We start from the raw sequence: 16,969 nt of genomic DNA, 5'->3' as shown, positions 1-16,969 counted from the left end.
AGATTTTGGTTCTTTGAATAAATCACAGCACCGGGAGAACCAGCTCCAAAAATGGATCTTTGTGTTTATTCAGCACCCTAGTAATTGGTTCTTTGTGTACTAATTACACAGCACCCAGGCCCCGCTCATATGGATCTTTGTGCAGCGCTACACAGCACCTGAGCAAAAGGGGTTTCATCTACATTTTCCCTATCTGGTGTACCATCCGTGATATTTGTCTGCTCATTCACTATTCCTGATTCGTCATCAAGGATCTCCATCATCACACAGCGTACTTAATTCCGCTTTTTAATGAGAATTCAACAGGAATTTACGACTCAAAGGAAAAGAACGAGCAGACCTTTTGCAGGACGATAACTGGAATTAGTCGTGAAAATATATCCAAATACACAAAAATACACACCCACACAAATAAACAACATTTATTCCGTTTAACAGAACAAACATTTCCTCTATCATGACATGCATGTCTTCAAAATTATATGCCCAAGAGAAAAAGTAAAATTAATTAAAACTGCGGGCAGTGATGATCCAGGGACCATACCGCTCCATCCTGATTGGACGAGTGCGTGCTAGAGTCGTTAACAACGACAGTCCAGATCCGATTGTTCAAAATTTCAACTCAATCGATCGAAAAATGAACGCAGGGATGCATTTTAAAGGTGCAGTGGCACTAACTGAGTTGCCACGAATATGGCCACGAAATTGCCAATATGGCCATCACAAAATATTTTCCTTAATCAATTGGCTCATAGCATAACCAATCTGCAAGTATCTCATCCGAAGATGTATCTCTGAGGAATTTTAATTAAATAAGTCATTTATAAATCAACGAGTTAATTTATTAAATGATTAATCAATAAATCAATATTTCCTTGACAGCCACATCACTTGGTCAGTGTCATGTCCAAATATCAGCTTCCTTACTCAAAAGGTGCCTGAGTTAATGTAATGTAATTACTGTAATAAGATTACTGCAATTACTGTAATGATTACTGTAATTACTGTAATTACCGGAACTGTAATTACTGTAATTACCTCAGGTAATTACCCTAATGTAATTACTGTAATGTAATAAGAAATGTAATTAATTAAATAAGTACTTCATTAATCGTTAATAATGAAATAATTCCTGAATTCTCATTCGATTCACTTGACATTCGAATGTCCCCAAAACGTTGGAGCAAAACGTTGCAACAACGAAAGTGAAACGTTGTAGCGACGTTGTGGAAACGTTAGCAAAACCCAACATTTGAATGTTCCCATTCATTCCAACAACAAGTTCCAACAACAAGTTCCAACAACAAGTTCCAACAACAAGTTCCAACAACAAGTTCCAACAGCAAGTTCCAACAACAAGTTCCAACAACAAGTTCCAACAACAAGTTCCAACAAGTTCCAACAACAAGTTCCAACAACAAGTTCCAACAACAAGTTCCAACAAGTTCCAACAACAAGTTCCAACAGCAAGTTCCAACAAGTTCCAACAACAAGTTCCAACAGCAAGTTCCAACAACAAGTTCCAACAACAAGTTCCAACAACAAGTTCCAACAAGTTCCAACAGCAAGTTATTATCACATTGCAATGACCTCTAAACATTCCGAAACCAATATCCCATTAAAAAATCCCATTAAAATCCCATATTTTATCACCCTTTGCATTGTTGAAAGCAATTAATTCCATAACTTAATATTACCTCAATTTATATATACTAGGGCGTGCCCGCACGTACGTGCTCGCCCGTACGTGCTTGCAAAAACATGCGTGCAAACAACAACAACAAAACTTTGAAACCACGTGGCAGAACCACCCTCCTATTTGCATGGAATGGTTTGGTCCATTCGCAAAGCCAAAACGAACGACCACAGAACCACCCTCCTATTTGCATGGAATGGTTTGGTCCATTCGCAAAGCCAAAACGAACGACCACAGAACCACCCTCCTATTTGCATGGAATGGTTTGGTCCATTCGCAAAGCCAAAACGAACGACCACAGAACCACCCTCCTATTTGCATGCAATGGTTCGGTCCATCCGCAGAGCCAAAACGAACGGCTTGCGAGTACGGTGACCATACCTTGGGACCCCCTTGTCCGATTAATTTCAAACCTTGACAAATTTTCCATTCCTTCCCTTCCTGATCTTTCGATGTAGGGCTGGGTTCTTTTTTTTTTTAGGATCATGTTGCATCGAGCATTATTTTCCAAAACAGTGTGAACATTAACCCACACCAAAACCTCTGACATCCCACCATTAACACCTATTGTAAGCGTGCCGAATCAGTAAGCATCACCCCTTCTATGAGCCTCGACCAGAGGGTGGTTGTTACTCACAAACACCATTTCCTGTAATTATCTCTCACTAGGGCATGCCCGTACTATATATATATCTAAAATTATATCCCCCGCCGAGCAAGTCGCTGGCTCCAAGTCGAGTGCTTTGAACAAAAAAAGAAGTACTCTAAACGGTGGTTTTTTTATTCAACCGTGAAGCATGTCTCAAAGGCTTCTTGATGGACCTGGACAAAATTTGATGCAATTTTTTTTTCTCAATCGCCATCTTTCATCATAATTCTGGACCGGCATGAGGGGGGGTTGTCTGTCATGAATTTATAGGCATGGCGGGAAAACTGAAAACAATTATTTATTTAAAACGGGTGTACACGATTGTACACGTGTACGGACGGACCTTACCGAACCGGCAAACAAGTCGCTTCATGCACATCAGTGGTGCGTTTCTTCGTGGCGCGTGTCAGAAGAATTACACAGCGCAGGAAAAATACGTATTTACAGAAATCGTTAAAAAAAACTCGGATAATCGCTAAAATCGTTGTGGCCGGTGTACCATATTGGAAATATATATATATATAAATATAATTCCGTTTCCCGGTTCCCTGTCGCTCGCCGAGCGCCGATCAAGTCAAGTGCTTCGAACAAGTGCAAAAAAAAAGTAGTACTTTATCCGTGTGCGGGTGGGTAAACGAGTGTACCGGCCTTACACGTCCTGGAAGCAAGCGGTCGCAAGGTGCACACTTGCTCCGCCCGCTTCCAGGTCACAGTAAGGCCCTTTAATAACCAGCGCAAAAATACGTATTTACAGAAATCATTTAGAAAAAAAAACGAATAAATTGCTACAGTCGTTTATCGAAATCCCATTCGTGATGGCTCACGCCACCTATATCGCGGCATCGGTGCGCAAAGAAGCCCCAGTCCACCTGCTCCCCCATGTATGTACCCATAACTTCCAAGTTCGTAAATCATATTGGACCAAACAAGACACACTCACCTTTTAAAGAAGACTTGTTTGTGTGTACAATTGATCCCAGCGGTGCCTCCAAGATTGTCAGGGAATTTGTACTGGGGGACTCACAGGACTCCAACGACCGGACACAGGTTACAAAAGGTCTAGTTTATTAAACTGTATTCACTTCATCCAATTACCAAAATGATACCGCATAATATAATGGATCAGGTTAACTCTTTTCGCTGGTCCTTCTCGTTCATCCGACACTCCCGTTCGGTCAGCGCTTCACGTAGCAAGTCCTGTCGACTCCACGTTTGCTCTAGTTTATATGGACGAACTGGACTTAATCCTCTGTCCGCTGAAACGTTAATCCTTCTTCCGCTGATGCCCCGAGGTCATGTATTGCACCAAGCCCTGGCATCAACTCGCTCCCCTCCTGCTGTGATTTCCATTTACACAGTAGGAGGGTGCTCCAGCCTGGGGCTGTGACCAGGTGGACAAGAGATTACCATGTTCGGGCACATTCCTGACACTCATTTACGAACTCGGCTTTCACAGAGGTTGCAGGTAAAATGTATCAGCTTCGTTACCAGTCTTAATCAATAAGTTACCAGTGCCAATCAATAAGTTACACTGAATTACACTTCCACAATCCAATATGGCTGCTAGAACACATGAGTGATGACATCACACATTTATTTTCTCTAATATAATTGTTGCACAGATCACGCCCAATACATTTCAAACTGATCAGACTAAGCGTTGTCCCTGTCGAACTATAACATCACAATTATGGCACCAATGACGTCATTGTTAACAACACCTATTCCCCAGATGGAGCTCTTTACAATGAGCCACGTTTCAAATTTTTTCCATGCAGCAGTTTTGGAGAAATTGAGGTGCACCATTTTTCAGTTTTTCCAAGATGGCGCCTGTACCACATGACCGATGATGTCATGATTATCATTAAAATATTCTACAGGAGGAGGTGCTCCGATGGTGAAAATTTCGTGCCCATCAGACCAGAGTTGCTGAGAAAAAAAATTCACAATGTGTTGTACTTGTCGAATTATGACGTCATAATTAAAGTACTGATTACATCATCATTAACATATCTTATTCCCCAAGCGAAGTACTTGACAATGAGCCATGTTTCAATTTTTTCCATTGCGTGGTTTCGGAGATATGGAGGTGCAACATTTTACCAAGATGGCGTCCGTACCACATGACCTATGACGTCATAATTATGAATGAAAAAATTCTACAATGGTAAAATTTCGTGTCAATCGGACCAACGGTAGCTGAGAAAATGAATTTTTAAAATGCAGACACGTACGGCACACGTACACAACTGAATGCTAAACTCCGTTTTTCGCTTCACGAGCGCAGGTTAATAACAAACCTTGGGTTACCTCTGAAGTGAAAACCTGTTTGATGAAGAAGAAGCGTGCATTCCTGAAGAAGAATGACTCCGCCCTCAGGGAGCCGAAGAAAGAACTGTGGTCTGTCACTGGCAAGTGTAAACGGTCGAACAAGGATGAGATTGAAGAACAACGACACGATGATGATGCTCGGAACGCTTGGAGGGGACTCAGGCATATGATGGGAATGAATGAGGCTCAAGGATGGTACATTGCCCACTAATGTTCCAGATTCCAAATTTGTGGATGAATTGAGTGACTTTTATGTGAGATTTGATGTTCCAGGAAACCAAGTAAAATGTGAAGCTCTGGGAGGATCTCGATACTCGAGCGTGTCCCATACCTGTAATTTGTGAACCTGATGTCGTGAGGTGTTTCATGGTGTTGAGTAAAAGGAAGTATTGTGGTCCAGATGGCATCAAGTCTTGTATTCTGAAAGAGTTCTGTTTCGAACTTAGTAATGTTTTTACTCGATTGTTTCAGTTACTTTTGGCGACTCACACTGTTCCTATTTGTTGGAAAAAGTCCATTATTATTCCCGTGCCAAAAAAGGTTCACCCAAGGCAGCTCAATGATTATTATAGACCTGTTGCCCTTACCTCCATCTTGTGTAAATGTATGGAGAAATTGATGGTGAAGTTTATAACATCAGATGTAACTCATAAACTGGATCCTTCACAATTTGCATACAAAGCAAGACGAGGTGTTGAAGATGTCTGGCGCAGTTTACTTCATCTAATCACAAGTCACCTTGACCAGAATGGAACCGTTGTCCGTGTGTTATTTGTTTATTTCTCGTCAGCCTTAAACACCATGCAGCCATTTACCCTTCTGAATGTGTTGAGTGACCTGTGCCTGAACCCCCATATCATAGTCTGGGTGGGAAGTGTTTTACGAGACCGTCCTCATAGACAGACCAGACAGATTTATGGGAAAAGGCCATTTATGAGCTTCGAGGTGCATTTTTGGGTAAAAGTTGGGAACCTCACTTTTTAACATAATTCCGGTATGTTAATTTGATTAACCCGGTTTCCAAGCCGAATGTTGAGTGTTTGACCTTCTAATCAGCATAAACAAAATGGCCGCCAAATTGCCTTTTTTTGGACAATTTCTTTGAACAAGCATTTATATATCATGTATATACATGCAGTTGTTTTACTTTAACTTTACAACTTTTACCCCAAAATGCACCAAGAAGCTTATACATGGCCTTATTCATAAATCTGTCTTGTCTATATGATGGTTGGCGACATATTGAAAGTGACATTCAAACAGATATTGAAATTGGACACGATAAAATGGGAAATGGTTTTAATAAGACAATGTTTCATACAACCATTTATTCTAAAATTAAGTATACATGGCCATGAAGCACAAACATTCAGGAATGTCACACATGTTGTTTTGCCAAACTACATCAAATTCATACAAGGGGTCTGATCATCACTGTTTCTGACAGGCACACATTGATGTGCATCTCAACTCTGAATAGCGACATTTGCAGCGTCGAGTCTTGCATTGCTTCTGGCATGCACAATAAATCATCTCGAGGCAACTTTCTGGGAATGGACTCAGTGACATCAGAATCACCATGTTTCCATCCCATTTCCACAGGTGCAGGAAGGTCAGCTATAGCACAATGAGCATTTCTCCATACCATGGCTTGATGGTGCACTCGCATCAAATGGAAATGAAGAGCATCACTTGTCGGTGACATTGCTTCTGGATTACCAGTCTTGGAGAACAACATATGTCGTGCTGAATCAACAGAGGTTGTTCTGTGCACATTATATATTCTGCAGACGAACGCTTCTGCAGATTTGATTGTCTCCTCTGTGAGTTCACCAATGCCCAAGTTCTTCAGCAGTTTATTCAAAACTCAAAAGAACAACTCAAAATTCGGCTTGGGGACCGGGTTAATCGAATTCAGTATGCCCTAATTATGTTAAAAAGTGAGGTTCCCAACTTTTACCCCAAAATGCACCGAGAAGCTTATACATGGCCTTTTCATAAATCCGTCGAGTCTATATGATGGTTGGCGACATATTGAAAGTGACAATCAAACTGATATTGAAATTGGACACTATAAAATGGGAAATGGTTTTAATAAGACAATGTTTCATACAACCATTTATTCTAAAATTAAGTATACATGGCCATGAAGCACAAACATTCAGGAATGTCACACATGTTGTTTTGCCAAGCTACATCAAATTCATACAAGGGGTCTGATCATCACTGTTTCTGACAGGCACACATTGATGTGCACCTCAACTCTGAATAGCGACATTTGCAGTGTCGAGTCTTGCATTGCTTCTGGCAAGCACAATAAATCATCTCGAGGCAACTTTCTGGGAATGGACTCAGTGACATCAGAATCACCATGTTTCCATCCCATTTCCACAGGTGCAGGAAGGTCAGCTATGGCACAATGAGCATTGCTCCATACCATGGCTTGATAGTGTACTCGCATCAAATGTTCCCGTGCCAAATCGGCATGCCCTAATTATGTTAAAAAGTGAGGTTCCCAACTTTTACCCCCAAAATGCACCTCGAAGCTTATACATGGCCTTTTACCATAAATCCGTCTAGTCTAGGTTGGTGTGGAGATGGGTTCAACTCTTCAACCTCTCTCACCATTGGTCAATTGCCACTGTTGGTTTCTTCTACAAATATTTTCATGGCAAATGTTCTGTTGGACTTTCTAACTTGGTTCCTCCCACACGAGTGTTTGGACGTAAGACCCGGTTTGCCATCTCCGCTCACCCATACACTAACTTGTTATGCAGCATATTTAAGACGTAAACTAGTTTGGGATTGCATTTGGGCGTTGCACGCCCAAAAATGGGCGCGGCAGGGCGGCCATATTGAAAAATCAATTTTTGTCATATATTTTTAGCACATATAAACTATATAGTTTGTGGTTCCATTATGCATATTCTAACCATATTGATATAGACCAGTTGAGTTCAGGTTCCCTGGAACATCTCTAGTTTTTATTTTGTTTTGCTTTATCTTTGTATTTTCTCACTTTCTCTTAGCCCCTTACCTAGAGTGGCTGTATGCCTTGTCTGAGGCAATATCCATGAAAAAAAAGAAAAAGATTGCCTTTTTGAACAATCGCTAATTCTGTTTATAACACTAAACAAAGAAATTTGGAGGAATCCCGACATCCGTGAGGTAAGTTTTACTTCCAGAACTGAGCGAAGATCTACTGTGCTCTACATACCCCACAAGGGTTGGGTTAATAACATGATCCTTTCTGCCACCAATGCAGCGTTTTTCGTCACGAACTTTTGAAACTCGCTCCTGCTGTTTAACATGAAACGGAAAGGGAGGAAGCCCGGGTTGTGCTCATTTACCAAGCAGCTAGCTAGCGCTTGCCAAGCCAGCCGTTCATTAACGGTTTTGAATGGAGTGCTTGCTCAAATGCTAAAACCACTTGGCGATCTCTTCACAAGAAACTTGGTAAATGACCACACACCCAATGTTCTTGAGATCCGACCATAGATCGACTGTAATCGAAATACCCAAAAGAGGAATGACCCTTCCTGCCCCTCCCGAAGTGAGCGGGTGTACTAGTATAAATAAATAGCAATTTTAGGAGTAAACGCATGGTGTAAACCACAAACCTTTTACTCCACAATAACATAAATTATCATGGGTGGCAGAGGAGGCAACAGGAAATTATGGATTGCTCCCATCTGAGTTTTTAAACCAGGATCGTGGTCGAGACAACTTCTCTAGTGCATTTTTGCATATGTTTGCAGCATTTGGATTCTCATTCATATGAAGGCCCAACGTAAAATGCTTCTTTGCTTCTTCTACATTATTTTGTGACTCAAGGAACAATCCAAATTGAGCATGCAAAATCTGAACATTTTCTGAACACGTCAGACGTTCTTGGTCAGCGAAAAGATCATTGTAGAGACTACGTGCCCGATCTATCATCCCAACCTCAGCATAGGTTCTTGCAACATCACACATTGGTTTTACAAATGCCTTTTCAGACACAGCATATGATTGCTGGTTAAAGTAAATTGATTTGTCCAATAAACATTTAATTTGACCTTGTTTGGTCTTTGGTTCCATTCTCTCCCTTTTCAAAAGTTTCGCTTTCTGATAGTAAACTTTTCCCAAAGTGTACAAAAGTGTTGGGTTGTTGGGGTTGGTATTCAATGCATCTTGAACGATTCTTATTGCTTCATTCAAACTTTCTGGAGAACCTTCACGTTCTAAAAATTGACCAAAGTACTTCTGGATGGTAGGATGGTTTGAGGCCTTGTGCAAGGCTTTCCCCAAGTGTAAATGTGCCTCTTCCATTTGATGTTTAGCTTGACAACGGATTGCCAGATGTATCGACGCCATACTGTTTTCTGGGTCAAGTTCAAGGGTCCGCCTGAGAAGTTTCTCTCCTTCCAAAGGTTTTGTCCTGAAACAATCATATCGATTATATTTCAACTCCCAACGCCACAATGCAATGGCACATGCCAAAGTCCACTGGACATGATCTGGTCGACTTTTCAATGCTTCTTTCAAACACATTGCAGCGTTGTTGTAATGATCAAACCCACAACGAAACAAGGTCCAGCCTTTCTCAGCCAGCACTTCTGGATTCACCGGTGAGGTACAATCTCCAACCTTGGTTTCACCGCTTATCTTCTGCACTTTTTTAAGATAACAATTGGCTTCTTGCTGGTTGTTCATTTGGAAATGGACCCAGGCATAATTGCTGTACAAGACCAAATTGTGTTCGCTCATTTCTTGATGGGATGTCTTCCGGGAAGCTTCTTCAGCTGCAGCAAGGTGCTGCAAAGCACAAGGCCAACTATTCTTCATTGCAGCAATGAAAGCGAGGAAGTTGTGTGCTGCGGGATTCCAAACTTCAGAGTTGTATTTCAACTGGAATTCAATTGCTTCTTCGAACCATGACACTTCTCGAACAGAAGCTTCCAGGTTCCAGGTGAAGTGGCATTCCAGTTGTTTCAGCTCTGCTTCAAGACTTTGATCAACCATATCCGCTCCTGAAAAACATTGAGAACGAACGGGATAAATTACCATGCAATCAGATTGCAGACCATCACCAGGACTTGTTTTGTGTCATTGATTGCGAATGAAAGATCTAAATTGTCTCGCTGCAAAGATGAAAGCAGGTAAAAGGTCTGTGAAGCTAAAATGGTCAAAAGGTGTAAAGGTTGAAATATGTAAAGGTCAAAAGGTCTAACTGGGGTCAAAAGGGTCTTCAAAGGTCGAAGGGATCTTAAGACTTCTAAAAAAGGTATAAAGGTCAAAGGGGTATAAATGGCATTAAAATGTCTGAAAGGTGTGAAGGTCTAAAAGGGAAGACAGGAGTCTTCGCGATCTAAAGGATATATTGGGTTATAAAAGGGTTGAACAAGATCAAAAGGATCTTTGGGGTGGAATGGTTATAAAGTGTGTAATGGGGTCTAAAGAGTCTTACGGTTACAAAAGGTCTTGGGGTCTTAGTTGTGTTACGGATTCGTCACTTCCGTTGTTGTGGTTTTCATCCACTGTAAACATTTTTGATTCCATGTACTATTATTGTTGTCGTTTAAGGGAGATAGAGATTACTATTTTCAAAAGGTAAAAAAAGTTAATGTTTTAAATGAAACCGGAACCGGACGAAGAGGAGAGGAAGAAGGCGGAGCGAGTGAGTCGGACAAGAAGCCGAGCTGCTTCGAGGTCTGGAGCGAACGATTGGCGAACGAGGGTCACGAGTGAACTTTGGGTTTCCCGGGAAAGGGATTCCTGCAACAGAGTTGTTATCGCTGTGACAGATCAACCTGCGTGTCAGGTTTTGCGGTTGATTCCGAGGAGAATCATCGTAGTGCCGTGACACCTCGAGAACGGGCCGTCGGCCATTTTGACTCGCGCGCTTTGCGCATCGCTCAAGGTTTTTCACTTCGCTTCAATCATTTTCACCGCATTCAGACGTTAATCTGGTGTGTGTGTGTAACCTGGCTTTTGAGTTGGAAATCTGCGGTTCACCGATTTGGAGCCGTGGAACGTCCATACCAGATTCCCAGTCGCCTTGAGGGCGCCTTTGCGCAGCTTTGGCAGCAGGACTGTGACTGTCATCCGAACAGGATTCTGGTTTCGATACGACATCGTACGGACGATCACTGGAGTGGATCGACTTTGGCTTGAAGCCGGGAATAGAGACATTGGGAATGTTCTTATTTTTGCTCACTTGGAGCACAATGAGTTATATTGTACGAACATGATGGTACCATCATCGGAAATATATATTGGTTGTACAATTGATTACTATTGTTTTTTTGTACTGTTATTCTTGTGTGATCTTAATACAATACCTGTTTGTTGGTAACAATTGGTGCGGTTTCACCATTGATCTAAGACATACAGAATAACACATCTTTCTGCCGTGACTCCTCTCGGGGCTCGGAGGTACACCGTGACCGGGGTTTGGGGAGGAGCACGTAACAGTTGTCTGTATGTTATACGGGGTTTTAAACGGTTTTCAGGGTCTAAACGTTTTTAGGGGTCAAAATGGTCTTCAGGGTCTTTGGGTTCCAAGGGATCTTAGGGGTTCTAAAGGTTCTAAAAGTGTCTTAGGGTTATTGAGGGTCTTTGGGTTATATGGAGCCTTAACGTGTGTTTGGGGTCTAAAAGGGTTTAAAATATTTTTGATCTGTCTTTTTGCTGATGACTGGCCAACCCCCGCTCTGCGGGGAAAAGTGGCCTCTAAAGATGGTTCTCCTTTTTTGTTTCTTTTTTCTGATGACTCCACCCTCTATCACTCCATATCTCACCCCTCAGATCGGCAGTCTGCAGCCTCTTCACTCTCTGCAGACCTGGATAAAATCTGGTTAAACAAGTGGAACATGTCTTTCAATCCTGACACATCTCACCCTCTCACAATGTCTGAAAGGACCGTCTGGAAAACCCTCCCATTTCCTCTCGAAGAAGTTCCTTCACTAAAGCTTTTAGGTCTCACTATCTGCCAAGATCTCTCCTGGGAAAATGACATTTCCAAGCTGGCCTCCAAAGCCAGTCGCTGACTGGGCATCCTCCGTTGTGCGAAGTCCTTCCTTGGCACTCCTGAGCTTCTCACCATGTACAGAGCTTTCATCCGCAGCTTGATGGGATACTGTTCTCCCCTCTGGGCTGGTGCTCCTGCCTCACACCTAGCTCGGATTCACGCGGTTGAAACCAAGGCATTCAGAAACATTGGAATCTCCTGTGATGAACCTGATTCTAAGGGCCTTTCTCTCTCACCGCAGGCAGGTTGGTGGTCTTTCTGTCTTCTACCGACTCCTGTCCGGCTTAGCTCCCCCAGCTCTGTCTGTGCTCTGTCCCCCAAATATTCCTGCAGGTCGTAAAAGATCTGTCAGCAACACTCTTCTGGTTAAACTGCCAAAATAAAGACTCTCTGCTCACCTTCACTCTTTCATTCCTCCTTTTCCCCACCTCTGGAACAAACTTCCACACTCTCCCACTCCTCCGTGCAGGTCTTTAAAACAGCTGTTCACCACAATATTGTTACGTTTTTGGGGGTAGAGAATAAATTACCACAGTAAAGGTAGGATTGTATAGTATTAGCATGGACCGTGAACGCATAGGAGACATTTTGATGTATTAAGTAGGGAAACTGGAGCTTAAGGTTATTTATGTAACTTCACATGGGGGTGGGGGGCTATGGCCATAAAACCCTCGTTACAACAACAGCAACCTTCCATTTACCCACAATAAGCGGCAGAATTGCTGACAGAAGCCGAACACTCTCGATCGATGGCTAAACTCCGCCTCAAAAGGATCGTAACCGGTAGGCCATGCCCCGAGCTTTGTCATTGGTCAAGAGGACATGGGGTGTTTCGACAGAGCTCGGAGACTGGTCGAGTGACGTCAGAGAGCAGGGTAGGTTCAAGAGCAGGAAGAAGAAGACTCTCTCTCGGTCTGGCTCTTCTCCCTGTCGGTCGCTGTTGTGCTGGCGCTTCTGGCTAGTGTGTGCTTTGGAGGAGAGGGAAGGAAGAAGAGGAGCGCGTCTCTGCTCTCGGTGTGGACTCTCATTTCTGCACGAACGGGAAGGTTTTCGTCATTGTTGATCCCTTCGCTCGAACAGACTGGCTCGAACAGCTGGCATTCTTCGGTGCGCTGACGTTGAGAGAGAACGGTGTCGACAGTTTCGATCGTGAGGAAGGGGTGCGCTTGCGTCGTTGATTGGCGCCATTGTGGGGCTTTGACGCGCGGTCCTTTCGTCAGCCATCCTCATCCTGCACTGCCAACCTGACCAGTTTCGACGACCACCAATCACCACAATCCACAAGCACCAATTTTGGACCAGAGCTGAGTGCCGGCCGGCTTGGGGAATTTTATTTTGTTTTATTATATTCCCCTTTGTCTGTTTTTGTGTCTGAGTGGAGACGTCTCACCCTAGGAAATGTTAGATTCACCTCCACATTAATTTTATTCTTGCGTTTACTTTCATTCAATCATTATTGTTGCATTTTATTTGTCATGTGTTTAATTGTCCGTGGGTTTCGGGAATCAACCCGTGTGCTTCGTTCAGGTAAGCACCTTGCTGCCTTCCGTCCGCGCACGCCAAAAAGTACCGCCATTATTCGGAGTTCGCCTCGGATTAAAGACCGTCCAGCTATTCGTCCGAGGAGGGTGTTCATCGGCCGGCCACGGACATGACAATATCTTATCTTCCTCCATCAAAACCTTGATCTTTTCTATCCCTGTTCATCCACCCCAAATTAACCTCCTTTAAATTCTGTTTTCTTTCTTGAAAATGTTTATCCTGTGTAACCCACCGCTGCCTCCCCCCCCCCCCCCTCCCAACCCCCCGCCCCTCCCATTCCCCAGCCCTCTCTCTTCCACAGATCTCCCGATGTCCCTGTTCTCTACTGTTGTGCTTCCCTCTCTCTCCCCTTCTTCTCTCCCGCTCCCTTTATTATATGTTATATGTGTTAGCTCTTATATGAGCCTTGACTTGGTATACCAAAAAAAAGAAGTTTTTTGTGGTCTAAAGGGTTTCATGGGTATTCAGGGGTTTTAGGGGTCAAACGGTCAAAGGGTTCTATAGGATGTTTGGGTTTTGAAGGGTATTCGATGTCTGATGGGTCTTAGGGGTCCAAAGGGTATTGGGAGTCTTTAAGTGCCTGAAGGATCTAAAGGGTCTATAAATGGTCGTTGGGGTCATAAAGTGTTTTGGGGTCCTCGAGGATCTTAGGGTCCTAAAGAATGTAACAGGCTCTAAATAGTCTTATGGATCTCAGGAGTCTTGAAGGGTTTAAGGGTTCTATATGGTCTTAATGGGTCTTATAGTTCTAAAGGGTCTCAGGATTGTAAAGGAAGTAACAGGGTCTAAAGGGACCTGTTAAGACCAGTCCCAAGAGTTTTAAGAGTCTAAAAGGATGTTAAGGGTTTAAAGGATATTAAAAGGTGTGAAAGTCTTAAACGGTGGTGGTTTCATGTGCAGCCTGTAGCTGCTGGTTGCATCATTTCCAGTCAACTGGTACTCATTTTTCCGACCTCAGAAAGATGGACATGCCAAGTCAACCCACCTGGTGTTAATTCAACGGCTTGACACGGGCTCAAACCAGGACATTAAGATTACAAGCCAAACACCTTAACCGCAAAGCCAACACCAGACTCAAACAGTAGAAAGGAGTCAAACGGGTCTTATGGGTTCTCAAGGATATATAGGATCTTATGGTTCTAAAAGTTAAAAGAGGATCTAAAAAGTCTAAGGGTTCTAAGGGGTGTAACAGGGTCTTAGAGTTCTAAAGCATCTGAAGGGTATTTAAGAGTCCAAAGGATATCCGGAGTCTTCGGGTTCTAAAGGGTCTTAGGGGTTTAAAGGGTATTTGAAGGTCTGACATGTGTGAAGGACTAAAGGTGTTAAACAACAGAAGCGAGTCTAATGTGGCTTAGGGGTAGTAAAGGACATGTAGGGTGTTAAACGGACTTAGTGGTCTTTAAAGGTGTTGCGGTTGAGAGGGGTTTTAGGGGTCTCAACGGTTTTTTGGGGGTCTAAACGGTGTTAGTGTTCTGGTGGGTAATGGAGGGTCTTAGAGGGTCTTTAAAGATCTTCGGGGTCTAAAATGATCTTCGGGGTTTAAAGGGTATTTAAAGGTGTGAAGGTCTTAAACGGTGGCATGGAGTCCAACATGTCTTAGGGGTTCTAAAGCACATATCGGATCTTCGGGTTGTAAAGGGTCGAGCAGGATCTGAAGGGTGTAACAGGGTCTATAGGGCAGGAAATTGTAATTTATTCAGGATGCCGGCGATAACTCCCTCACTCATCACGAAACAGAACGTTCCATCTTTAACCTCTATCAACTAATGTGAGGAGGCAGGACACCCAGCTTATAATTCATCCAATGGATCGTGCACTTTGTAATACACCGAGCTGCCACTACTCTCAGTTTATGGTCGAATCGGGATTCGAACCCAGTCGGGATACCTGCAATCTATATCAACATTCATACCTTAGAGTTTAGACAATCCTTTAAGCCACCATCCTACCAATGTACACATCATGTCTGTACCGACCCAAGTCCTGCCATATTTGTGTAAAAAGAAGTCCTGCCATACCTTTACCTTAGGATGCTTGTTTATGGGTATGAACATCCACACAACTCGGCACTAACCTTGTTGGCACCAAAAGGTAGTTTTCACCGTTTGTCCTGAAAAAAATAAATAATAATCATCACGTTTTGACGACATTCTCATCAGACCTCACCAGCAATCATTGATTTTAGTAAAGGTGTTTATCTGGGTGTTCAGATTATCCAGAAATAGATAACAGGTACAAAACATACTTTTTATTACATCCTGAAAAAGCTAACGATGACCAATTTCACATTCACATGTAGCTCACTCACCTGCAATCCATTCACATGTAGCTCACTCACCTGCAATCCATTCACATGTAGCTCACTCATCTGCAATCCATTCACATGTAGCTCACTCACCTGCAATCCATTCACCTGCAGCTCACTCACCTGCAATCCATTCACATGTAGCTCACTCACCTGCAATCCATTCACATGTAGCTCACTCACCTGCAATCGAGGATGAGAACACAGAACTGGAACGAGTGTTGTAATTCAGGAGCGATGGTGTTTTTATATGAATTACCACGTGACTAAATACCTTCTGTTTCCCGAAACTGACTCATCACCGAAACCGACACACCTTCTCTGCAAACTACGGTATTAACCGAACATTCGAGCATTTGTTAAAGTTTCACTTGATTCCAACGAGAACACGACAATTGGTTTGTTCAAACAGCATCATCAATTCACTTGCTCTCTGAATCTCTTACGAATGAGACCGTTGGATAAATAAGGTACAACAAATGACAGGTACAGAATATTCAAATGATAATGATGAAACGAGGTCATGTTGAATGTTTACAAATTGAAACATAAGTTTTAATTAATCAGATCAACAATGAATCTTCTTCACGAGTCCACCTGGTCACTGCGGGAGCGACAGGGAGTCATATTATCCTTATGAGTATCTCACCTGGGACGAAGCTCAGGTGAGCTTATGCGATGGCACGTCATCCGTCCGTCCGTAAACACCTGCAAGTTCTTCTCCGAAACTGGAATTGCAGGTTTGACCCTCAAAATAGGTATTTGCTTTCTTCTCAAAAACTACACATACAATGTTGATGAAACTTGACAACAACCTTCATCACCTGTGTTGTACCAAAGTTTGTTCACAGCATTAAAAAAAAATCGGGCCATGAGGGGTCTACTGGGGGGTTGCCCCCCCCCCCCCCCAAAATATTGCAAGTCACAAACCCACTTGGAGAGTGGGGATATTGTTTTGTAACATCATTAATATTGTGCTTTTATCAAAAGTGTTATTATTACTTTTGTTATGAGAAGCAACTTTGGAAAAACTCCACGAAAAACTCCTTGGAAGAACTCCACGTTAGAGGCAGGAAGAGTCGTGTTGTTAATCCTTGTGGGGTATATAAACTACAGTAGATCTACGATCAGGTGCGTTCGTCGACGTGAAAAACACAGACTGATGTGCGGATTCCTCCAAAATTATTTCAGTTCAGTGTTAAACAGCATTATCGACTGTTTAAAAAGATAATCAAACATGTTTGTGGTTTATAATATTTTTACCACCTTGCGCAGCCAGGTGTTGGCCTCACGGTTAGGGTGCTGGCTTGGGATCCTGGGATCCGAAGTTCGAATCCTGGTCGATCGTTGAATTAACTCCGGGGGGTTGACTCAGCCTGTCATCCTTCGGCAAATTGAGTACCAGATTTTTTTTGTTTGTTTGTTTTTTTGTTG

General features: G+C 42.8%; 2 protein-coding genes across 2 annotated transcripts in view; one reads left to right on the top strand and one right to left on the bottom strand.

Moving 5' to 3' along the window:
- LOC144888279 (ATP-dependent clpX-like chaperone, mitochondrial) overlaps positions 1-16,969 on the top strand; it is a 343,583-nt gene that overhangs the window by 148,422 nt on the left and 178,192 nt on the right. The window lies entirely within an intron of this gene.
- Positions 5,961-15,752, bottom strand: LOC137436358 (antiviral innate immune response effector IFIT1). Its single transcript, XM_068130063.2, has 3 exons — positions 15,719-15,752; positions 15,305-15,340; positions 5,961-9,688 (listed from the first exon to the last, which is right to left on the bottom strand). The coding sequence occupies exon 3, from the start codon at positions 9,678-9,680 to the stop codon at positions 8,352-8,354; it is 1,329 nt and encodes a 442-aa protein (XP_067986164.2). The 5' UTR covers positions 9,681-9,688; positions 15,305-15,340; positions 15,719-15,752; the 3' UTR covers positions 5,961-8,351.

This window comes from Myxine glutinosa, chromosome 11 (genome assembly GCF_964187855.1).
Source record: "Myxine glutinosa chromosome 11, kmMyxGlut1.1, whole genome shotgun sequence".
Classification (NCBI taxonomy): Eukaryota; Metazoa; Chordata; class Myxini; order Myxiniformes; family Myxinidae; genus Myxine; species Myxine glutinosa.
The sequence above is the reverse complement of the archived record's forward strand: the minus strand, read 5'-3'. Positions and strand labels throughout refer to the sequence as shown.